The sequence below is a fragment of the Sphaeramia orbicularis genome, chromosome 17 (assembly GCF_902148855.1).
Source record: "Sphaeramia orbicularis chromosome 17, fSphaOr1.1, whole genome shotgun sequence".
Classification (NCBI taxonomy): Eukaryota; Metazoa; Chordata; class Actinopteri; order Kurtiformes; family Apogonidae; genus Sphaeramia; species Sphaeramia orbicularis.
In genome coordinates this window covers 19,748,109-19,773,651 of record NC_043973.1, presented here as the reverse complement: position 1 = coordinate 19,773,651, position 25,543 = coordinate 19,748,109, and the positions used below count along the sequence as shown (strand labels likewise).

At 36.6% G+C, this 25,543-nt stretch overlaps 1 protein-coding gene across 6 annotated transcripts; it reads left to right on the top strand.

The window, feature by feature from the left end:
- The first annotated feature begins 461 nt into the window (after positions 1 to 461).
- Positions 462 to 25,531, top strand: LOC115436929 (phosphatidylinositol 4-phosphate 5-kinase type-1 gamma-like). 6 transcript variants are annotated; one of them, XM_030159933.1, is made up of 19 exons: positions 462 to 804; positions 3,731 to 3,759; positions 3,968 to 4,057; positions 4,243 to 4,373; positions 4,463 to 4,580; positions 8,196 to 8,348; positions 10,791 to 11,090; positions 11,353 to 11,561; positions 11,643 to 11,726; positions 13,137 to 13,185; positions 13,372 to 13,456; positions 14,011 to 14,187; positions 16,791 to 16,947; positions 17,579 to 17,608; positions 19,607 to 19,675; positions 19,767 to 20,310; positions 22,469 to 22,543; positions 24,102 to 24,185; positions 24,274 to 25,531. In XM_030159933.1, exons 1-19 carry the CDS (start codon positions 711 to 713, stop codon positions 24,274 to 24,276), a joined length of 2,481 nt encoding a protein of 826 aa, XP_030015793.1. In that variant the 5' UTR covers positions 462 to 710; the 3' UTR covers positions 24,277 to 25,531. The 6 variants fall into 6 exon arrangements, with proteins under 6 accessions (XP_030015793.1, XP_030015792.1, XP_030015796.1 ...); XM_030159932.1 differs by having other exon boundaries at positions 24,099 to 24,185; XM_030159938.1 differs by lacking the exon at positions 462 to 804 and adding an exon at positions 3,273 to 3,394 and having other exon boundaries at positions 24,099 to 24,185.
- The last annotated feature ends 12 nt before the right edge of the window (positions 25,532 to 25,543 follow it).

The following is a 25,543-nucleotide window of genomic DNA, read 5'->3' as shown; positions in this document are numbered from 1 at the left end:
TATCATGTTTAAAATAAGTAATTACATTTTGGGATGTTATATTTATTTTAATGTTACATTTAGATATGATATAATTTTCAATTTTGGACCAAAAATTAGAAGAATGTTCACATAAAAAGAATAAGTGTAAAGTAGATTCAGATTCAGATTGACAGAAGTTACATATTTCTTCCACATCATAAAATCGACACAAAATAGCGTTGGAGGGATATATATTATGTAAAATTTTGAGATGTAAAATTCTAATTTTATTTGTAACACAGTATTTATATGATAATGACCATGCTTTTGACCACTCAATTTTTAGAAAAAGTTGAATTCCATACTGCTTTACCTCTGAGGGAGATTTTCTTCTTTTCATTCACTGCATGACGTGTATGTCTGTTATAAGCATGTTGACAGTATCGCAGACTGTTCCTTGGTGAGTGACGCTGGAGCGGCAGTACGCTCAGCCGCTCTTGCGTCTGGATGATGACGCACAGCAGCGGCAGAGATGATCAGCACCGCTGGCTCTGGATGAGACTCGCAGTGTTTGGCAACATAAACCGATAGATATGCAACCATGGGGATACGCAGTAATTCTAGCGGTTAATGCTGAGCTTGGTGACATTCTAGAACATCTTCACTGCAGTTCCGTGCGCACCGCCTCATCATCTGGGTCTCAGTGAGAAGGACACGGCCGCGCGTCGTCGGCAGGAACCGTCCTGGAGATGGACGGAAGGACTGCGGAAACCGGGGATGATGGGAGTCAGAGTGAAGCAACGGCATCCGGCCTCTGTCTACAGCTTGACCTGGGGGACACCGGTGCGTATGTTTAGTTGGTATCAGCATATTTCATTCTGCTGTCAATATTTTGGTGCGAATAAATGCAAAGCCAGTGACCAGTACCAGCAGCAGAAGGAGGGGGGGTGGGTGTAGAAAGTTGGAAATAAGTGGGCATTAAGCATGTGGGTATATTAGGCTTTTGAAGGCAGTTTTATTAAAAAAACAACAACACTAAGACATAAAAGCAGATCTAGAAAACTGTAATTAGAGGAACCTAAGCTGTGGAAATTAATAATAAATTGATGGTTAGATAACAGTGTCAAGATTCAAGTCACTGCAACTCCCATAGGTTCAGTAACTGAGAGGCAGAGGTGCACCTAAGGATAAACATTGTAAATAACTGCCTCCCATGGTTAAGTGTGCACCCATAAACAGTCCTCTGAAGGTAGAACCACAGTAGGGGACACCTGACCTGCAGCCATAAGAGCTGATGTCACTTTGCAGCATGCTTTACCTCTCTATATGTTTTCATAATTCATAATACTGTTTCCATCTTCCTCTTAGCTAAATCTGAAGAGTGCCTTGCATAATCTGATGTGGAATTATAACATAAACCATGCACTAATCCCCTGGGGGTATCAATTCCAAGAATCACTATGGATGTCATGACTACAAATACGAAGACACATATGACAGATTTACTGTAGTTATGTTACAAAAGGAAGCTGTTGTCCCCAAGAGCTTTGTAGCTTTAATAAATTGTATTGTGTGCATGCTTTATGTTGAATGTTTATGAGTAGATGATGATGATGATGATTATTATTACTATTAAATCCAACAGATTATGCATGTGCAGGGAGTGAAATGTTCTTAGCCTCCGGGCATCAAAATCTACTCCTGTGTTTAGCATCTCACTAATATCAAAACAACCGGCCGCCATTTACTCAACTGATAAGGGAGAGTTCTAATCCTCTTTAGTCTGGCACACACGGCCTTCCAGCCATACCTCTTGTAAGTCGACATAATTGTTCCATTATTAGGTAGTATACATCCAGTCACAAAGCAAACACACATACTGTGAAAAGTCTTGCAGGTAGTCTGTTTAGCACAGTAATAATCAGGCACAATACGATGCATTTTTCGTGTTTGTTGTTTGCAGCTCAGTGGCACATTATGCTGGCCTGACCCTAATCCCTCGGAGACTCTTTGTGTACGCGCCTGTCCCAGGATACTCCTTCCTATTGTTCCGTCTGACAGGCTTTAATCTGCAGGTTGCAGGTGTGGACAGCCATGCTTGTTCTGTGACTGAATGACATGGCACAGACACACAAACCATTCAAATAAAGAGGGTGTGTTTGGATTTGCTAGTGCCAATTCAGTATATTTTGCTCATTTCTGGAAAAAGGACCACAAATACAGGGTGGGGAAGCAAAATTTACAATATTTTGAGGCAGGGATTGAAAGACAGTGTATGACCAATTAGTTTATTGAAAGTCATGAGAATTTATTTGCCACAAGAAAATTGACATAATAGAAAATGTTTTTATTCTATGTGTCCTCCTTCTTTCTCAATAACTGCCTTCACACGCTTCCTGAAACTTGCGCAAGTGTTCCTCAAATATTCGGGTGACAACTTCTCCCATTCTTCTTTAATAGTATCTTCCAGACTTTCTCGTAATAGTTTTGCTCATAGTCATTCTCTTCTTTCCATTATAAACAGTCTTTATGGACACTCCAACTATTTTTGAAATCTCCTTTGGTGTGACGAGTGCATTCAGCAAATCACACACTCTTTGACGTTTGCTTTCCTGATTACTCATATGGGCAAAAGTTTCTGAAAAGGTATGGATAATAGTGTTAGGTATGATTATGACATCAATATATGTTTGGTTTCAAAACAATTGACGTAGTGCCTGCTGAGAAAAAACAACTAAATGTTCATTGTAAATTTTGCTTCCCCACCCTGTATACACCATGAACCAAACACTAAAATAATAGGAATAATATTTCTGTGCAATTTTTGCAACATCTCTGGTATAATAGGGATAGGGATTGTTATTGTATTCTGTTAGTGGTGGAACATCTGCTGCAGTGTGCTGGACTTTAACATGGCTTAAAGGTTCTTTATCCCTGCTCTGTCAGCAGCCATTTCTTAATCTTTCCCCTCACACGACCGGAAATTTAGTATGATGATGATGATGATGATGATGATGATGATGATGATGATGATGATGAGGCAAACGTAGTAGTCTGTCAAAGCACCATGAATGGCTCTGTGTACATCTCTGTCACTCGTCTTACCCCCTTGTCACTAGATCATCTTCTTTTCCGTACAGACGCAAACAAATTCTGTTAGGTTACATCCTTCTTGTCGCTTTCTAATCCTCATTTGTGATTGGCTCACAACCTTATCTGGAGACATCGGCCAATGGCAACACTCAGATTAGAGAGGATGTCAATCCAATAGACTTTTTACCTTCTCAGAACAAATCTTAGTGGGACAGGAATAGAAAACACTGACTGCACATTACAGTGGTCTCACTGAATTTGTGGGTGCATATATAAATTTTTTTTTCCTTTGTGGATTTGGAAATACTTAATAACCTGTAAGCACCGAACCCTTCTCTTGGTGAGTTTATCTTGAATTTATCGGTGTGGACATTGTTAAATTAACACTATTTTAGTCCTTATTTTGTACATTATTTTGGTTAAATTAGCGTTGAGGATATTGGAACTAAAATCCTACAAAGTTTGCAGAGAAAATCATGCAGTTTAACTTTTGTAGACTGGAATACATTCTTTAAACACACTTAATTCTTCCTTTTGAGTGAATCATGGCCAAACACAGTGTGAAGTTGGCCTTCCCTGTTAAATATTTACTTGTTAAACCACACTGAATAATGTACTGATGTAGAGGCTTCTTAACCTGTTCCTCCTTCCCTTCTCTTTATATCTCTGTGCATAGATCCATCCAGGAAGGGTCAGATAACAGAGGTGAGAGGCTACTTCACACTATATATTTGTCTCTGTTTGTTTTTCTTCTTCTCATTTCTTTTTCTTGTCATTCCAGCCTTCTTTGCGTGTACTTCATGTGTGTGTGTGTGTGTGTGTGTGTGTGACGATTCGTTGTTTCCATGTTACTTGTGATAGGGCATTATACGCTACATATGCATTTTCTTTCCCTTTTCGTTGTTTGCGACAGATGCCGTCCCCATTCGGAGCAGGCCAAGCTCACGAGAAGAAGATTGGCCACAGGAGGGTCGATGCTTCTGGAGAGACAACATATAAGAAGGCAGGCTTTTACCTTTCCAGCTGTCTCTGTTCGGTCTCTCTTTTGTCTGTTTCTTGTTGTGTGACGTTCTCTCTGCTTGAAGTCAGTGTGCATCTGTTATGTTTAGTACGTTCCTGGTCTCGCAGTTTCATCAGCCACCTTCCACCCACGCCTCACTCTTTTGTTCTTTTGTCTGCCACCCACAGACCACCTCCTCAGCCTTGAAAGGGGCCATCCAGCTGGGTATTGGCTATACAGTAGGCAACCTCAGCTCTAAACCTGAGAGGGATGTGTTGATGCAGGACTTCTATGTGGTCGAAAGCATCTTCTTCCCCAGGTGTGTGTGTTTATGTGAAAGTATATTTATGTGCTTCTGTGGGTGGATACCCCACTAGATCTGTCATTACTGTGTTTTTCTCCACATAGCGAGGGCAGTAACCTCACTCCAGCCCACCACTACCCAGACTTCAGGTTTAAAACCTACGCCCCTGTGGCCTTCCGCTACTTCCGGGAGCTATTTGGGATCCGACCAGATGACTACCTGGTGAGAGATTTTGCTTATTTTTACCTCCACCAAGTGTAATGGTGGAGGTTATGTTTTCACTGGGGATTGTCTGTCTGTCTGTTTGTCTGTTAGCAAGATAACTCAAAAAGTTATGGATGGATTTTCAGGAAATTTTCAGGAAATGTTGATACTGGCACAAGGAACAAATGATTAAATTTTGGTGGTGATGGGGTTGGGGGGGCACTGATCTGCCTTGGTGGAGGTCTGCGCTCTCCGAGTGCTTTTCTCGTTAATATTATAATCACTTGAAAACATAGTCTCTATCTTCTAGTGCACAGGTGTCAAACATGTGGCCCGGGGGCCAAAACCGGCCTGCCAAAGGTTCCAATCTGGCCCGCGAGATGAATTTACAAAGTGCAAAATGCAAAAATTACCTTTAAGATATTAACAGTCAAGAGTATCAAACTCAAAAATAATAGCATAATAACCTAGAAATAATGACTCTAAAATTTCTTCTTGGTTTAAAGTGAAAAAAATCATATGAAGTTATGCCTATAAATAATGACAACACCAATTTTTTCTCTTTGATTTATTGCAAAGAACATTAAATTCTAATATCCTTCAACAATAAAATGTGAATAACCTGAACAAATATGAACAACCTGAAATGTCTGAAGAAAAATAAGTGCAATTTTAACAATATTCTGCCTGTTTTGTGTCTTGGTAGATCTGATCTGTAATGCACATGTATAAATCATAAGTTGAGGCATAATATTGATAAAATTTTACTTATTTTTCTTCAGAAATTTCAGTTTTTTTCAGGTTATTCACATCTTTTTTTTTGTTTGTTTTGGATAGAAATAGTTTCATTATTGGTTATTTTTTGCACTACAAAATTTGTAATTGTCATTATTTATAGGTTATTATGTTATTATTTTACTGGTTTGGCCCACTTGAGATCAAATTGGACTGAAAATGGGCCCTGAAAGAAAATGAGTTTGACAACCCTGTTCTAGTGCAACTGAAACGTTTGGGTTTACTGGAGCACAAGAAGTCAAAAGACGTTCATCTTCTCTTTCTTTTCAGAAGCCTAATTGTTCTCAAAGTACCCTGTTGTTTTGCCAATTCAACCATCTTGGACTATAATGAACACAAAATGTAACTAAGCATCCATAATAATTCTTACTCCAAACATCATTGCTCATTTACATTTGTTTCAGAGATCTGAAGAATCCATTTCATTTGTGGCATTTCATCTGATACAGATTATACACTATCATATCACTGAGCAGATCTTGGTTTAGCTTTGTGAGAGGTTCGTCTGATGTTTTCTTTTTATCAAAGAAAGAGCCTCTCAATGATGCTCTGAAGATAAAGATTAAATGTCCATCCTCAGAAAAAGAAAACTGTAAACCCTGATACAATAAACTCTGTGTTACAACACCTTGAAGCTGCAGGAGTCAAAATCAAAGGGAAAAAAAACCCACCAGAATCTGAAAATACACACCTCCCATCCGCAGCTCTCTCAGTTCAAGAAGAAAAGCTAAATATAAATATACATGACCTGATGTCGTTTCCTGTTGAAATGGAAAAGTGACACATGGAATAGAGGCATAGAATTGCATCCAGGTTGTATCTGACAGAATCTGACTAGTAATTACAGCTGTCATTTATGCTATTTAACCTAAGTGTGAAAACACCAAAATCTGCATCACAGGGTAGATTTTCTACAGCCTGAATGCATAGGCAAAGGCTAAATGCATAAATGCAGGAGTCTCATGTCCTCTGAGACCACATGAACCACAATATGCTGAAAGGGAATCATATTGTTGTTGTATTGCACAGCAGCTTTAGCAAAGTTTGCATGTTTGTTTGTTTTATTTATTTATTTCAAATTTGCGTTAAAACCAAACAACAAAAGGATCATATAAAAGAAAGTCCAACATTCAAAAAGGAGCGGGATGAAATTTAACTTATAATCTCCCGCCCCCTTACCCCATCCTTCAACCTACCCTAAATTCCTACACAAAACACAAAATTGCTATACATATTAAGGATAGATTGTCCATTTTGCAGCAGCATTTCACATTAAAGTAAACTCTGTCCTTTTCGTAGCATTAATAGTGCAATTATAAAAACCAAAAAGAAACTCTGTCCTTTTCATAACAATAATACACCTATTAAAAAACAAAAATAAACTCTGTCCTTTTCATGACAATAATACACCTATTAAAAAACAAAAATAAACTCTTTCCATTTCATAACAATAATACACCTATTAAAAAACAAAAATAAACTCTGTCCTTTTCATAACAATAATACACCTATTAAAAAACAAAAATAAACTCTGTCCTTTTCATGACAATAATACACCTATTAAAAACAAAAATAAACTCTGTCCTTTTCATGACAATAATACACATATTAAAAAACAAAAATAAACTCTGTCCATTTCATAACAATAATACACCTATTAAAAAACAAAAATAAACTGTCCATTTCATAACAATAATACACCTATTAAAAAACAAAAATAAACTGTCCGTTTCATAACAATAATACACCTATTAAAAAACAAAAATCAACTCTGTCCTTTTTCAAGACAATAATACACATATTAAAAAACAAAAATAAACTCTGTCCTTTTCATGACAATAATACACATATTAAAAAACAAAAATAAACATGTGACAATACACACATGGTCACACATGCTGGTGTACAGTGCACTGAGAAGCACGTTTAAGCTCACATTGGCCCCTGTGCCAGGAGATTAACGGACTAAAGCTTCCTTTTTTAAACTTCTTGTCAGTCAAGCGACAGAGTAGTTTGTGCTGTCTGAGGGTGGGGTTGCAATTTTTATGTATCACCGCTGCATTATTTAGACAAACCCATCAAAGTTAACTTATTTGAATCTACATGTATTAACCTTAAGAACTTTACACTTCTTAGTCTTTATAATAAAAGATTAAGGAAACATCAGCAGCTTCTAGTTTAACTAAAACAGATTTCATGATGTGAAGTAAGTGAATTTCCCCCTGGGGATCAATAAAGTTCATCTGTATCTATATGAATATGAGTATTTTAAACGGTTTATTAATGATAGATGGAAATCCCCAGATAATGCACCCACATGTAAAGCTTATATGTGCAAATATAATTGGTGTCAGTTTAATATGACTCAAGCATATGTGTTCACCAGTAATCATCCCCAGTACACAAAGGATGAAAGTTTGCCAGTGAAAATAGCGACTACACTGGAGTTATTAACAGTAACTACAGTGAAAACTTTAGATGTGTAATTTTTCACACCCACACCCACATTGCAATTTTTATTCTCTGTACCAAAAAGACTTTCGTTTCACAAAGTTCCCCTTTTTACTTTGCGAGTGGGTTTGCATACTCAACTAGATCAAGCATCACCAGAGCTTTGTAACTCTGCAGTGCAAACTTGACAGACAGAAACGTTAGAGTAGATTTTTAATGGCCTCGTATTTGTTTAAACTCTGTGGGGAGCCTAAAAATGTATTCTGTTCTAATAGCTTCAGCATGTTGAAATGTATTGAAAGTTTTTTTTTTTTTTTCTAAATTGTCACGCAGCAGTTTCAGTTTTAATCTGTATTCATCTTTCTGTTTTGTTTTTTTTCTGTCTAGTATTCCCTTTGTAATGAGCCACTGATTGAGCTGACAAATCCAGGAGCCAGTGGTTCCATATTCTATGTAACACGTGATGACGAATTTATCATCAAAACTGTTCAACATAAGGAGGCGGAGTTCTTGCAGAAGCTGCTTCCAGGATACTACATGGTAAGTCAATGCAAGCTGCTCACTGTTGTTACATTATGCACCATGAACATAATAAATAATTGATCACATGACTAGATTTAGACCTCCACCAATGCCCATACTGCTCTTCTTTTCATTCCACAGTATTATTAAGCCACAAGCAAACAACAGAAGAATATCAAGGGGAGCCTCATATACTTTAGGAAGGTTCCCTTGTTCAGCACAAAAAAAAAAAAAAAAAAATTATTACCAGATGGTCAGTTTGTCAGGAGATTCCAGTTAATGGTGAAACTAATTTTTATTATAGTTATTCTTTGGCTCTAAGCCACAGGTGTCAAACATGCGGCCCGGGGGCCAAAACCGGCCCACCAAAGGTTCCAATCCGGCCCGCAGGATGAATTTGCAAAGTGCAAGTTAGGGCATCAAACTCAAAAATAATATCATAACAACCTATAAATAATGACAACACCATTTTTTTCTCTTTGATTTAGTGCAAAAAAGCATTAAATTATGAAAATGTTTACATTAACAAACTATCCTCTAACAATAAAATGTGAATAACTTGAGCAAATATGAACAACCTGAAATGAAAAGAAAATTAAGTGCAATTTTAACAATATTTTGCATGTTACTAAATGTTTTTTGTATTTGTAGATCTGATCTGTAATGCGTATGCATAAATGATAAGTAAAGGGATAATATTGATAAAACCGTACTTATATTTCTTTACAAATTTCATGTTTTTCAGGTTATTCACCTTATTTTTGTTTGGATAATTTGTAAACATAAATATTGGCATAATTTACTGTCATTTTTTGCACTAAAACAATTTGCAGTTGTCATTATTTATTGGCTATCATGTTATTATTTTACTGGTCTGGCCCACTTCAGATTAAATTGGGCTGAATGTGGCCCCTGAAAGAAAATGAGTTTGACACCCCTGCTCTAAGCAGTTTCAAACTCGTTTCTTTTTATGGATCCGCTCCATATCCCTCCCTTCCTTCAAGTTTCATTGAAGTCAGTGCTTTAGTTTTTGTCCTGTTTGTCCATGATGTGTCCTGCTGATAAACATTTTTTCATTTTCATTTAATTTAATTAATTTATTTATTTATTTAGACAGGGACAATGAACAATATACATGAACCTTAAAAAGGAGAGATGCAGTGTGCCAGGTTGTAGCACTAGTGCTAATTTCCACCTGTAGTCCCTGGGCAGGCTGATGTTATCATTAAAAAAACAGACATTAATAAAAACTAAAGCATTAAAAAAAAAAAACAGTAAAATGCTTTTCTATAACTCCATCTATATGAAATATTCATTCACATCCAACCATTCGCTCTTATTCATCCCACTGCAGTCTGTCACACACACTCTAAACACACCAACAGACAGATAAATGACAATGACCACATACCCAAAAGTCAAACTAAGATAATGCACTCAGATCTTTTCTGGTAGGTCAGTGTTTTATAATTACTATTCTTTTACGATCCCAAACAGAACATCATCTTGAGCCATAGGTTTTATGAAAGAGCGTCTGAGTGCATGCTTTAGAGTAACGTAACAGCTGAAACTTCTAGTCAGGTTTATCCTCTTTATCCTACCTCTGTTGACCCTGGTCGGGAGTGACGCCAGCCAGGGGCTTTGTAATAAGTAAGAGCAGAGACATTGTGCCTTGCCAAGACCTGTTCTAAGTAGTACTTAACAGGACACACATGCAGCAGTAAATGCACACAGGCATAGGCTAACTCCTGTGGATGGGTCACGCTGTCATGCAGGTGCAGGTTACTGCAGTAAAAATGTGTTAGAACTCCTTGACATACAAAAAGGAGGACTCAAATGCACGACTCCCAAAAACTGAAGGTTTTAACAAAAGTATTTTAGTAAGGAAAAAGTGATTAACAAAAAGTGCTTTCAAGGAGGATATATCAAACTAAAAAACTATCTCTACGATGAACAAAAAACTATCAGAAAAACTTGAAACAAAAACCTGACAGACATGGAAAACACCTGGTTGGCCGCTTGATGTGAACACTATGACGGAATCAGACGAACTGGCACAAGACAAAGGGAGACAGGACTATTTAAACATGAGGTAGGGGGAGACAGGTGACAACAATCAGGGATGGGGCTAACAATCACACTGGCAGGAAAACACACAAAGGGAGGAAGTCAGAGTCTGAAACAAGAGGGAAGAGATGTGTACAAAATAAAACAGGAAGTGCAAGACAGGACAAAATGTCAAACTCTAACTTTACATAAAGTGACTAATCAAACAAAGACAAAACACTGAAAACCAAAGACGAGACATGAAACACTAAACATTAACATGATTAACAAATTTGATGAGAGATGACAAAATGCACAGAATGCATGTTGTTTTACTGAATAACCTACTGTATTTTCACCTCATTCTGCTCCCTTTGCTCTTCTTTTTCCATTATTGCATGCACACCTCTGCAGAATTTGAACCAGAACCCAAGGACTTTGTTGCCAAAGTTTTTCGGCCTCTACTGTGTCCAATGTGGGGGCAAAAACATCAGAGTTGTTGTAATGAACAATATTTTGCCACGCTCTGTACGGATGCACCTCAAGTTTGACCTGAAAGGCTCAACATATAAAAGGCGAGCGTCAAAGAAGGAAAGAGAAAAATCCAAACCCACTTTTAAAGACCTGGACTTCCTGAGTGACGTTCCCGAAGGCCTCACACTGGACCAGGACACATACAATGCCATGGTCAAAACTCTGCAGAGGGATTGTCTGGTGAGAAGATTAAAATTCCATTTTTCATTTTAAGAAAGCAGCACAGTAGAGCCTCACGGAAACTATCTATCTGCTCAGTAGATGAGTTGAAGAGGAAATGAAACGTGAAGTACAGATCAATTAAAAGATAGAATTAAGAAAAAAGGAACAAGTGCAATAGAAAAAGGCTTTGAGGTGTCTTATTTTTAATGAACATTCTCATTTTTTCCATGTTATATCTGTGAAGCTGAGGACATTCTTGTAACTATGTGTTTCATGTCAGGTTCTGGAAAGCTTTAAGATTATGGATTATAGTTTGCTACTTGGGGTCCACAATAAAACCCAGTCAGAGAAAGAGCGTCAGGCCCAGGGCTCACCTGCAGGAGGTGGGGATGAAAAGAGGCCTGCAGCCCAGAGGTCCCTGTACACCACTGCCATGGAGTCCATACAGGGAGACTCCATGTGCAGGGACACACTGGACCACGATGACACGTAAGACACGGTTTCATAACATTTACACTGATTATCTGGTTAAATCCATATGTGATGGGAATGCTTCCTCTCTGTCTGCAGTATGGGGGGGATTCCAGCTGTGAGTAGTAAAGGGGAAAACCTGCTGCTGTTCATTGGAATCATTGACATTCTGCAGTCGTACAGGTGTGTATCACTTAATGCACTAAAGTCATTTATTAGTGTCACTATTCATTCATATATCATTGTAAGGATGGTAAGTAGATTCTTAACTTAAACCGAGCAATAAGGATTTACATCACACTGGATTTAATTCAAAAGACAAAGATAAGTCACTAGTGTTTTTTGTACTTTAAGTCTATGAATGGTACAATATGCAATATATGAAATTTAGGTGTGAATTATTATTATTATTATTATTATTATTGTTTTATTTGTTTTTTTTTTTTTTTACAATTTACACAGTTTGTGTGAATTGGTTATAATATACCTTAAAACTACTTACATTCGTGATAACAGATGTTCAATGATTTCTATGGAGGAATCGGGCCAAATTTCCCTTTATACTTCTTCTATGGTGTCTTAAGCGTCTATTCTGCTTCTCTGCAACTGCGACAATGTGCAATATTAGGTACCGTTAACTTAGAAATGTATTCTGTAAACATCTGGCAATGCACACTTCATATAAGGACACAGACATGCACAAATGTCACCTACTGTACCTTTAAAAAGTGAGTAAATGACTTAAAGGGGTCATATTTTGCTAAACACACTTTTTTTAGTCTTTGGTACATTTATTTGTGTATTTGGACCCTAATAGTTCCAAAAGTTTGAATTTGAACCCTCCAGGTGCTGCAAAGCTGTCTTTATATTCATTTGGGCAAAAATCGAGTGGATTTCTACAACTTGTTTTAATTCCTGCTTAATTTGTTACGTCTTTAACTAGCTACGTCACGGCATTTGCACATGTAAGGTCAAGACCTCCGACGAACATTTCTCCGAGTATGACATAATTGTTTATCAGCAGCAGCGGTTGTCGTAAAAACTGAAAATACATCCAAAGTTTGAGCCGATTACCTAAAATGTTCAGTTGTTGGTTGAACGGGTTAAAGCAGTACAGCCAACAACAAAGACGGGGCGTGAAGTGGCTCATTTGCATTTAAAGGGCCAGCGCTCAAAACGACCTTTCTGGTGTCAATACTCAGAAATAGGGTTGAAAATGGACCCGTGGAGTTGAATTAATGAAAAATTCAGACCCAAACATAGCATTTACAGTTTATGTAGACCACAGGGAAATGTTTTAAAATGCATAATTCCATTTTTAAAAAAAAGCAAAATATCACTCCTTTAAGCTAACAGTAATGTCTGCGAGATGTGTAAAACATGAGGAGATATAATGGTGACAAACTAATCCCTGAGGTGGTTTTTCCAGGGCTATGGGCCTAATATTAAAGCTGAGTCACTGAAAACAACATTTTGCAGTGTATATCCACATTGTAAGTGAGACTGTATCTGATAATTCACCCCCAAGTTGCCAGGTAACCACAGTGTCTGTGAATGAGATGAACTAAATAATTTAATTGTCTTGTCTGACAGACTAATTAAGAAACTGGAGCACTCTTGGAAGTCTCTCATCCACGATGGAGTGAGTAGTTTTGACACAACTGTTATGTAACACTGTGTATCCATGTGAAAACATTATGAGCCAAGTCGATGAGTATATTCACGTGATCTCTTAACTACATAAAATTAAACATGTCAGTGAATTACAATCTGGATATGAATAAAATGACCTTGACTGTCTCTGTTTAATTCATCTTCACCCTCACAGGACACAGTGTCAGTTCACAGACCTGGTTTCTATGCTGAAAGATTCTACAAGTTCTGCAGCTCCATTGTCTTCAAGAAAAGCTGCTGTGAGTTGACAGATGTGCGTCAGTTTTAACCCATAAAGACCCAAACATCCACTGGCAGCCAAAATCATTTACTGAAATAAAAAGTTAAATACCTGTTGATCCACTAATCCTATCAATCCATGTAAATAACTGGTGTAAAATGTGAGTTGGATCAACGACAGTGGATGGAAATATTTGGTTTATGTTCAGTTAATGATAGATTTTACTGAAAAATGTAACTTTTTCTTCTTTCTTGTCTGTTTTTGATATAGTAACTCTACTTTAATTTGAGCTTTTATGGACATCTACATGATCAGTACATTAAATATAAGAAAATACCTGATTTCCACTTAAGAATGCCAAATACTGAACATAACATTAGAATAATTGGTGAAGAATCACAAGGAAAAATTAAGAATAAAGAAAAAATCATTTGGGAACTGCCACAAAAATAGTACTGGATCTTTATGGGTTAATCATATGTTTTGTGACAATAATGAGGACACAAATTTTCTTCCATATTATCATCAATCTGAGTCAGAACACTGTTCTCTAACTGTTCTCTGATGTCACAGCTTTGCGACCATCTCCATCCAAGAGGGGACGAGGGGCTCTGTCCATGTCCAAGTCCAGTGCACACGGAACCGGATCAGTAGGACAACGTCCCTCAGTCAGTGACGAGAGGCGGGAAAACCAGGACAACCTGGAGAACCTACGAGGAGCTCGCAGCTTCCCCATGCTAGAGGATAATGGTAAGATTTATTCCCCTTTAGCCCTATCGGCCCGCCCATGGGCTGAAAAAATTATATTAATATTCATCTACTATAAAAATATAATAAATCAGGACAATGGATGTTTTTTTCAACTTTTGCTCAAAGTTTAGACCCTAATGTTAAGAAAAGTACATCAAAAGTGTATTTTAGTGCAAACTTTAATGTTCAAACATGATTTTTAATCTTTGTGGGGTGAAATATACGCTATTAAAAATCTCCGACACGAACAATTAATTTATGCATATTATCGTCAATCCAGCCGAAAAAAAACAGGTGAGGATAAAAAATTCTAATTTCTCTTTTAGTTTGTTACAGTTTACTCGGGCATAGTAATAGATACAATATTTTAAACAATGGGAATAGATTCTGTGAGGTCTCTAAATGTCCATAGACACCAAGAACATCCATATGAACCTTATTATTGTGAAGTAATTCTTCATTTACTTTGGGTATGTCTTTTTAGGCGTTTTTCCCCTGAAAATATGGTCAGGGTTAAACAGGTTAAACTCAATGATAGTTTATACAGGAGATGAAATAGGAAACTGTGTGTGGGTTTTGAGGTTATTTCATTCCAAGTGAAAAATAGGAGGCTTTATTTCAAGCACTGGTTTGTGTCAACATTTTTAGATTAACTAACTCAGATAAATGCAGTGAAATTGTCCCTGTTAATGTTTTACTATTATGTATGATGTTTTTGGATTCATTTTACTGCTTTATTAAAATGTATGTTGCATTTTACACTTGTAGATGTTTAAAACTCAGCTCATCACTATTTTTTTTATTACTATTAGGTCATTTGGTCAACAGTATAAGACAGGGGTGTCAAACTCATTTTAGTTCAGGGGCCACATACAGCCTAATATGGTGTAAAGTGGGCCGGACCAGTAAAATAATAGGATAAGAACTTATAAATAATGTCGACCCCAAAGTTTTTTCTATGCTTTTGAGAGAAAAAAGTAAAATTCCATAATGAAAATGTTTACATCTACGAACTGTACTTGAACATAACATGATCAAATATGAACAACCTGAAAATTCTTAGGAAAAATAAGTGCAATTTTAACAATATTGCGCCATAGTTATAATTTATACATGGGAATCACAACTTATAGGTCATAGAGGATCTACAAATACACAAAACATTTTGGAACAGGAAGAATATTGGTACAATTCCACAGACTTCTCTTAAGATATTTCAGGTTGTTCATATTTGTTCGGGTTATTCACATTTTTTGTAAAAGGCTAGTCTGTAAATATAAGCATTTTTGTGTAATTTAACTTTTTTTACACTAAAACAAAGAGGAAAAAATTGCTTTTTTCATTATTTATAGATTATAATGTTAGTATTTTACTGGTCTGACCCACTTTAGATTGAACTGACCTAAAATTATTTTAACATCCTTGATTGTTAATATCTTAGTGTAATTTTTGCTTTCACAAATTCATCCTTAAGGGCCAGAATGGACCCTTTGGCGGGCCAGATTTGACCCCGGGCCGCATGTTTGACACCTGTGGTGTAAGATCACCAATGTATTAAGTATCACTATCCTACATGAACTATGTTTATGTAAAAGGTCAGCTGTGGTATTTTCCAGTTAAAGGGCTTATACTGGAGAGATGATGTGTAGCACAAATCACCCACAGCTACCACAGCCTCCAGTGAATTAATTCTACGTTTCCACAGATTGTATCACTCACTGAATGTGGTGTGAAGCTCATTGATTACACACATCTACAGTATACTGTGGTATCATCAATTTTTCAGCAGAGTGACTCATTACTCCCTCTGGTGGCCACATATATTTACAGTGACACATGAGCTGTTGGCTGTGAATAAATTCAGTGCATATTTCTGCATCAGTATATTGAATTCTTTAGCATAACATCAGAACCCTTCATTCCAATACATTATAATAATATTTGTAGGTCATTTTTGAATATTTTACAGTATAAATACTACATATAGCTCTTTTTATCCAAGACTTCTTTAAGAAACAGCACCACATTTAGATGCAGGGAAAGGATAAAGGATGAGACCTGAAGAGTAATGAGTTAGATGGAGAAAAAAGTACAACATTTGCTACTGTGATGTGGTGGAGCAGAAGAACAAAGATGCATAAAATGGAAGCTCCAAGTTGCAAATGTGTACGCAGGTGCAGTTATTGATTAAAAGTACTTACTTAGATGCATTCTACCTCAGTTCATTGTGCTTGTCTGAATCTTGGCACACTATCAGCTTCAATTGTATGCAGTTGAGTGCTCTATTTTCTCTGTAATTGAAATGAAGTGAACCTCAATTGATCCCAGTTGCACAGCAGGAATAGTAAAAACTTTTACAAGTCTAGATCCGTCTGGATAAAACCTTAAGAAAAGCATCATTTAAGTGAGTTAAAATATATATAGTAGCGCAGTAATAATTAAATTCACATATGTTTTTACACTACATTAAAATGGCAAAAAAAAAACCCAACATTTTTAAAATATTCCTCTTGTAGCATATTTTTTTCTTTAACACTTTATGTGATTTTCGTCTTTCCTCACACCTCATAATGTCTTTTATATCCTCTGTATATACAAATTAGGAAGAGAGCCACCATGCACACCACCTTCATTTGAAGATGCTACCACAGCGTCGATTGCAACCACCCTCTCCTCTAACAACTCCTTGCCCACCACCCCCTTCGACACACCAGAGCACCCACGCTACAGGAGACAAATGCTCTCCCCAAGTGTAGCCAGGTGAGAATAATATGCGAATATGCAGCACCAATATCACAGAGTACAGGAGGACAAGTATAATTTCTCTCTTTAAACACTGTCTTCTGCTTTTCTTCTTTAGTGGAATACTGGGATACATGTATTTAGAATGCAAAAAAAATGCTCTACTTATAGTTGCAATTTAAATAGATGATAAGAGTACAGTTAAATTTTTTTACTTGTGACTTTTCTCTGCACACTTTGATAAGCGACAGGGGCAGTGGAGAAACTGGAAAACTTTGTAAACAAGAACAGTGTTAATGCTTTTTTTTCGTGCTAATTTACACTATTTTAGGTCTTTACATCAGGTACATTCTTAAAATCAGTAATTACTTGAATTACATTTATTTAGCATTATTTACTCTGGAATTTAAACATTTCACATAATCACAATCATAATCATATCTGCATTATAGTAAATGATGCACACAGTGTAGCTTCTGTCCACAAACTATAGGATGGAGTTACAACAGGCATCAAGTTGCATAATCAAAAGAGCACTGAATGTATGTTATTATTATTTATACAGTATGTTGTATGTTTTCATACTCATTTCTTGCTGTAAGAAATAGAAAGTTTATTGCAGCCTTCTCTGCTGTCATTTATATTTTAGGTCTGTGATTTCCAAGGCAACAAAATGCTCGTAAGGAAAAAGATTTATGTTGTTTATTGGATGTTACTCAAATTTAAAATTGGGTTTTCATCCTTTTTTAGACAAAATATCTAGATAGATAGAGAGAGAGACAGAATAGAATAGAATAGAATAGAATAGAATAGAATAGAATAGAATAGAATAGAATAGAATAGAATGTCTTTATTGTCATTGTACAGGTACAACGAAATTTAAAAAATGCAATTGTCCTAGGTGCCGTAAAAAAAGTATAAATAATGTATATAAAAGAATATAAAAACTAAAATATAAAAGAAAACCCTGACGGCATAACTATCTAAAAAAAAAAAAAAAAAGCAGCATAAAAAAGAGTGTTACTAGAAGTATAAAAGACACATAAAATATCATCATATACTCTGGACAACATTCAGCATTCCACACAATTAATTAATGTCCAGCAGTATTCAGTGCAATTATGGCCCTGGGATAAAAACTGTTTTATAGACCGTTTGTGCTGGCCTTTTGTGTCTGGAAACGTCTGCCAGAGGGTACAAGTTCAAAAAGTGGAAAGCCAGGGTGGGTTGGATCTCTTATAATAGTCTGCGCCCTCCTGAGACAGTGGGAACTGTAGAGATCCTCCTGGGAAGAAAGGGTCTGGTGGTCTGGTGGTCTTCTAGGCCATGGTGATGACCCTTTGGAGCGCCTTCCTGTTCGCTGCCGTACAGCTCGAATACCACACACAGATGCAGTACGTCAGGATACTTTCCATGGCACGTCAGTAAAAATGACACGAGCAGTTTCTGGGAGAGATGGTTACTCCTGAGAGTCCTCAGACAATGATGTACTTTATTTATCCTAAACTGGGAAATTACAGGGACAATATAATACCACAGCAAACATGATATCAACATTTTTGGTAAATTTAGTAATTTTACCTCTATACATAATCACAGCGGAGTGGAAATGAAACAGTGTGGACTTTGAGCTCATATTCAAGGTGTTAAACATACATATTGCACTAACCATTTAGGAATTTCAACCAAACATTATAGTTTAGTTTTATTTAGTTTTGACTTTTTTTCTCTAATTCAGTTAGTTTTAATTAGTTTTTAGAGCAGGTTTGCTAGTTTTTATTAGTTTTTGTTATTTTCTAAATGCTTAGTTGTAGTTTGGTTTTAGTTTTTAGATATCTTTTCCCTTCTTCTCCGTCGTATTCAAATAAATCCCAGACAGGACTCTGCTGCTTTCTCCCAACTTTAGTCTCCATGTTTCCATGTAGAGTGGGGACCAGAAGACAACTGTAAACCATAAGTTTCGACATGTGACGGACCGTTAAATATCATATGGTGCCAGCAGCTAAAATTACTTGAGGGAAATAAATCGATTTCATATCAATCCAACATTGACAAAGACGAAAACGAAGGGAATTTTATCCATAATTTTTTATCTGTTTTAGTTAGTTTTGTAAACACACAATACATTTTCAATTAGTTATCTTTTTTTTTCTTTTAATTTTAGTTTTTATTTATTTCAGTTAACGAAAATGTTTTTACAATTCTAGTTTTCATCATTTTGTTAACCTTGATTACGACCACTTCAAACAAAGTCCCTCCATTTTCAAAGGCTGAAAAGTAATGGGATAACTGACTCAGAAGCAATTTATGTCCAGATATGGTCTGTTCTCCTGGTTAATCTATAATAAATGAACCAGATAAAAGGTCTGGAGTTGATTCCAAGTGTTGAATTGCATAGCTGTTCTCAATATGGCATCCAAAAAGGTGTCAATGCAAGAAAAGTAGCCCAAAAAAAAATAAATCAGACAGTGTACAGCAGCAAACTAACAAAATTTATGTGACTATCCAAGTATATACACAGACCTGACTGTATGTTATGCATTCCAGTCAAGGCCATGTAGTCTGTAATCTGTTGTATACAAAAAAAAAAAAAAAAGAAAAAAAGAAAATGAAGCCTACCAAAGCTGTTCTGTAAACTCCGTCCGTGCTGACTGATGTTTTTTTTGTGCATTTCAAGGTCACAAAGAGAGATCGTTGAGGTTCATGGGGAAAAGCAGGACACCATAACTGTGGAGGTTGAGCTCAGGTACACACAGACACAAAATAAATATCACACCTGGACTACATCTGTCTTCATAGCAGTATTTTGACAGTGTCTTTTGTCTCTTTTTATTCAGTAAAATCCCAAACAGCACGGAGCTCACGAAGATGATAGAAATGACATCCTCCACCCATTTGTCACCTGACGATCAGCCCCGAGTCGTTCATTCATCCAGCCCGCCCTCTGTTAGTCCGTCTTCAGCGCATTCCTCCTCCACCCTTCCTCCCTCCTTCGTCACCTCCACCTCTCCCTCATCTGCTCAGTCATCCTTGACACTTGCTTCATCCATTCGTCCGTCCACCAAACCCCTCACCTCTCCCACAGCGGCCCAGTCTCACACTCTGTCCACCCCGGTTGTTCGTTCAGCTCCACAACCCTCTTTTTTAACTCCCTCGGCTCCAAACTCCTCCACCCTCCCCCCTCCTGCTTCGGCGTTTATACCCATCTGCCCCGCATCTCCTCACTCCTCCTCTCACCAGCTGCCCTCAACGCCTCCCTCCTCCCTCCCTCCGAGCCCCCAGGTGCCCCGCCAGGCATCTCATACGTCGTCCAATCAGCTGTCTGTGTCCAGCAGCCACAACTCATTGGATGGGGAGGTGCAGGTGTCCGACATCTATTTTGTAAGTGCCTTTTGTCGTGATCGTTTTTTTTTCTCACAATATCAAAAAATAGATAATAAGACAGGCTGAAAACACATAAACAAACTGAGGCACAATTATATCAGTATCTATGTAAAGCAAATTTATAAGTACACTGTTGCCTCTAAAGTTGAAATAAAATATTTTTACCTCTTCTCATGAAATGATTATGACAATATGATTTAATCTTGATAGATAAAGTGTAACTGGACTCAGTATGTAATCATCGTACTTGGTCAAAAGTGAGGGTACCAGAAAGGGTGCACATACAGATAAAAAATAATAATGCTCTATCAAAAACTCAGACAGGCCATTTTATTTGTCTGATATTTCTCTTTTGAAGTCCAAAATACTTTTGTATTATGGTGTCTACTAAAAATTTCGCAGGCTTGTACGCAACCCCTGTCAAATCAGAAATTATTCGGTGTACGGACACTACAGCCTAATAGCCTCCACATTTAATACCTAGTTACAAAACATTATATACAATAATTTTGCTCTCTTATAACAATAAAATTGTGCACGTTTTCACGCTTATTGGGTCGCCATTTTATCAGTTTTTATCCGATTTTCTTCAAATTTTGAAGATTGCAAGATCTAGTAATAAGATGGCCAAAGAAACATTTTGGGAATGGTTTTGGGGGTATCTTTTTGCAATACTGATTAATAACTGATGCAAATATACTTGTACACCTTGATTGTGATCAGGTGGTTAGTGATGTGTATAAATAGGAATAAAAAGAATAATGTGTCTGAAAACAAAATTATTCCAACTTTATGGGCAACACTGTATATTAGAACAGTATTCAGATAAGTTTTGCATGAGTAAAAGTGCATATTCTACATGAAATAATTAATCATGTGATCAGCACTCAGATTTAAATGCTGTCCCTGTTATGTAACTGGATAAATAATAATAATAATAATAATAATAATAATAATAATAATAATAATAATAATAATAATAATAATATTAAGTACTACTAATAATACATACTCAAGTAGGATTTTTCATATATTGTTTAATGGAAGAGGAAACAGGAAAAGGTTTTTAAAGTTAAGTTTTAGTAATTTTAGTTTGATTAGTTTAGTGTTTTAGCCATTTTAGGTTTTTGGACTTCCATATCTTTGCATTTTTGTGAGATATTGAAAGATCTGATTACTTATTTCTTAAGCTCCTAACAGAAATCTGAAATGTGACACTTCTACATACTGCTTTTTGTAAAACTTTGGAACCTAGAAATGTTAGAAACCACTGAATTAATTTTGAGCCATGTGTTATTTGTTATATATTATGTACAGTCTTCATCTCCAAAGTAACTAAAGTTGTCAGACAAATGTGGTGGAGTTAAAAGTGAAATCTTTTTTTTCTGAGATGTGGAAGAATGGAAGTATAAAACACCATAATATTAATAGTTTTAACAGTGAAGTATCTCAGTTGTGTATTTGAAGTACAGTACCTGAGTGAACGTATGTCTCACCTCTGCTGTGGGAAGTTGTTTTTAGTGCTGTCAGTCCTCTTCCAGACAGTGAAGACTTCATTCTCCCTGTGTTTTTTTTTTTTTTTTTTTTTTTTCAAATCCACTGGGTCTCTTGCAGTGGCCCAGTCAGGACAGCGTGATAGAGTTATGATGGTGAGGGGGGAGGGTGTGTGCTGCCGTGTGCACGTGTCATGAGGGTTGCTGTTGCTGTTGCTGTCCAAAATGCTTCCTTCCAAAGCATGAGGCTGCTCCCAGTCATAGGTCATGCTTTTGAATGTATCAGCAAAGCACCGCGGGCGTCTCTCCTCCACAGCATGGTGTGTTTTTATCTGTCAATCTGCATTCTTGCTCAGTGCGTTTACATGCATATTGGTGTTCTGGTTTTACTACTATCTATCGATGATGCTAGTGCACATGTAAACACACTCAGTGTCACCCACAGCTCTCCTCATTTGTGTAATTTTATGTCATATAATGGAGAAGTCGCCATTTTCACAATCTTTCCTTCCTCATTTCTGTCACAAACTGCCTCTATCATCTCATCTTTTTTTTCCTTTTTTGTTATAAAACTCCTTCAGTGCTTTACTTTGCACCCTATGCATTTGTGTCCTCATCTGTGTGTGTGTCTGTGTGTGTGTGTGTGTATGTTCATTCATCAGTATGCAGATGGCAGATATTGGGTGTACTCTCCGATTCTTGGCCGTCGTAAGCTAAACTCTAGCTCAAGTTACAATGTAAGTCACCCCTCAGTTAGTTTGTCATTCATCCTGCTAGCAGGTGCTCCAGAGTAAAACCACTTTGCTGGTAACTGTTCCATTATCACACGCACAGCAGCTTATGGATGCTCAGAAATCATTTGGCAAAAAGCTACGGGCTTTTCATATGACTTATTTAGGCCTCAAATCTGCATAAAGTGTTTTAAATATGAATACTGCTGCTTCTTTTATGTATTTTAAATGATGCTGCCTCTAAATGTAGAAAAGTTACCAGTTAAGAATAACTTGAAATATTTGTTCTTGCATCTCCGGTTAGGCTAGTGTAGCTTGGATTGACTATGTCCGCATAGTTGTGAGTTTCTTAGGTATCTGGTCTGTAGCTCATGACCTGGTTAGTCTTGTCAGTGCTTGGCTGCAATGAAAACATCCTGCCTGATCTGTTTATTAAAGCTGCACTTCCTGCATATAAAGTATCAATAAATCTAGGACTAAGTGATGTCATGAAAAAGTTGAATCTCATTTTATTCAGTGTTTTGTTTGATTAGTTTTCTCTATCATAATGAAATCAAGACAAAACATATTTAGGTAGTTTTCTTTACTAAAATTATGTCCTCCTGAGACCCAGCAATGCATTTTTGTCCTCTGTAGGGGACAAAAATTTCACAGCTTTGTTTTTTTTTTTTTTAAATGCTGTTCATTGCAAAGGACGTTCCATAAATAAATAAATACATAAAAATAATGATAAAAAACGTATCTGAAAAAACGGTTGTATTATGCAGTTTCCAATCAAGACAATTGTTTAATGTAAAAAAAAAAGCCAAAACTTTCACTTTCCTGGGTCTCAGAAGGATATATAACTGGAAAAATGATAAATTCTAAACACAGACCATTTGTTTGTCATAAATTTGAAGTCGTCACCTTTCTAAAATAACTGCCTGTGTAATTTTTTGCCTAAATCATCTCCTCATGATACTGGCCACTTCTGGGAAAGAACGCTTAAATTATCCATTGAACAGATCATGTGATTTTACCTCAGGCCTACGTCAAGAGGGTGGGGTCTGGTTACGTTTTTTTTTTTTTTTCTCTTCTTTTTTTCTTTTTTTAAAATTAATTTTATTTATTTTTTATTTAAGTTTTTCATGTTCCTGAAAAATCTGAAAAAATGACACAGGCAGTTATTTTAGAAGGTGAAAATCCAACACAACAAACAAACAGGCTGCATTTAGAACATTTGCTGAGCAAGAAGCATGTCCAGAGGAATAATGTTAATATTGGGATTTAAGAATTTTTCACAATGTCCAGTAGAAAAAACAGAAATAATCAGATTAATTTGTTAGATTCCCTGTTCACATTAAAACAAAAGAATAAATATCATGAATATAGACTCTTAGACCCTGTAGAATTCCCTTTAACCTCTCACATCAAGACATATTTCTACAGCATAAAGTGCAGTTTTAAACTATACAATGTCTGCCGTGTCTCATCATGACTGAACATGGCTCCTCAGCTTATCTGTCCTCTTTTTCTTTTTCTTCTTCGGCTGCTGCTGTGTGTCGGTTAAAATCTCCAACAGCAGACTCAGGAGGATCGGAGCTGGGTGTACTCTCCCCTGCACTATGGCTCAGAGTCCAGAAGAGGCTCAGACGGGGAGAGCGAAACAGTGAGTGTTCATTTCATCCATGATTTATCCTCAAACGCTGAGTATTTCGTCTCTGTTCATCTTTGTTTCTCTCTGTTTGCTCCTTCAGTAACTCATGGAGGAGACAGCAGTGATGGGTGGAGCCAGAAGCTGTCTCCATATGTAGAAGCTGTGAGGTTTTATAAAGCCACTAGAACCTATGAAGATTTAATGAATACTGTTTAATGCGGGTTGCCCAGGCTGCATGTAGAAGCTTGCTTTGCCAACTGTGACAGAGACTAAAGGAATTAACTTAAATGCATTACTAGCATACAAAAAAAAAAAAAACCACATATGCGCACACAATCGCACATGCAAAACAATGTCTAGACAGACAATGATAAAAATATGCACAAAAAAAAAAAAAATCATTAAGCATAAAAAAATCTAACTGATATTATGCAGAGAAATATATACAAATGATGCTGTGAATTATGTGGTCCTCGAGTCAGGTATTGTGTAGAGATTTCTAAGTGTTCATGGGTTGCGCTGCACTGTGCCAGCTTTGGCTATGCAATATGAAATATGTTTTATTGATTCCTCTGACTCATGCTGAAAAACTACTTCAGAGTTCATTCAAGCATTTATTTTTTGTCATAGGGGCATGTTGAAGCTGTGAATAATTGATTTTTAGCACTTTAAGTGGCTGAGAGGTTTTTTTGGAATTGTATATTGTATACATTTTGTTATTTTGTCATAAGTTGTTGTTTGAGAACACACTCTGTTGCAGAAAGTTAATGTTTTGTGTGCTGTATACGCACAGTGTCCCCCTATTCCAGTGGTGTGTGTCGGTCCGATGTAAAAGAAAAAAAAAAAAAAAAAAAAAAAAAGAAAGAAAAAAAAATCTGACATTGAATGGTCGTGTTCAATATGCCTTATTGACTGTGACTTATTTTGGTCACATGTAATCATTTAAAATATATTTTCAGAATTTAAACAATATAGCAGCCAAGCAGCTATCAGGTCACTTTTGGGGGAATTTAGAACAAAGAAGACAAAAATAATCCAAATGATGTTTATAATTGTAAATGTGTGCATGCATGTATCTTTATATGTGCTCATTTGTCTCGGTGTGCATGTTTTTGCATGCATATGATGTGACTGGGAAATGTGTAATTTTTTTTTGTACTGCTTTTATGTCAGATTGTCAGAAGATGTCCGTTCCATCAGTTGTTATTGTCTGTAAAGTCTATCACCAGCTGTAAGCATGTCAGCTGTTAAACAGGGACAATGCAGTCATCTTAACTGACAGATCATAAATTAATAGATTTTTTTAATATAAATATAAATGAGCTAATCTGAAATAACAGGACAGAGACTGAACAGATAAAAAAAAACCT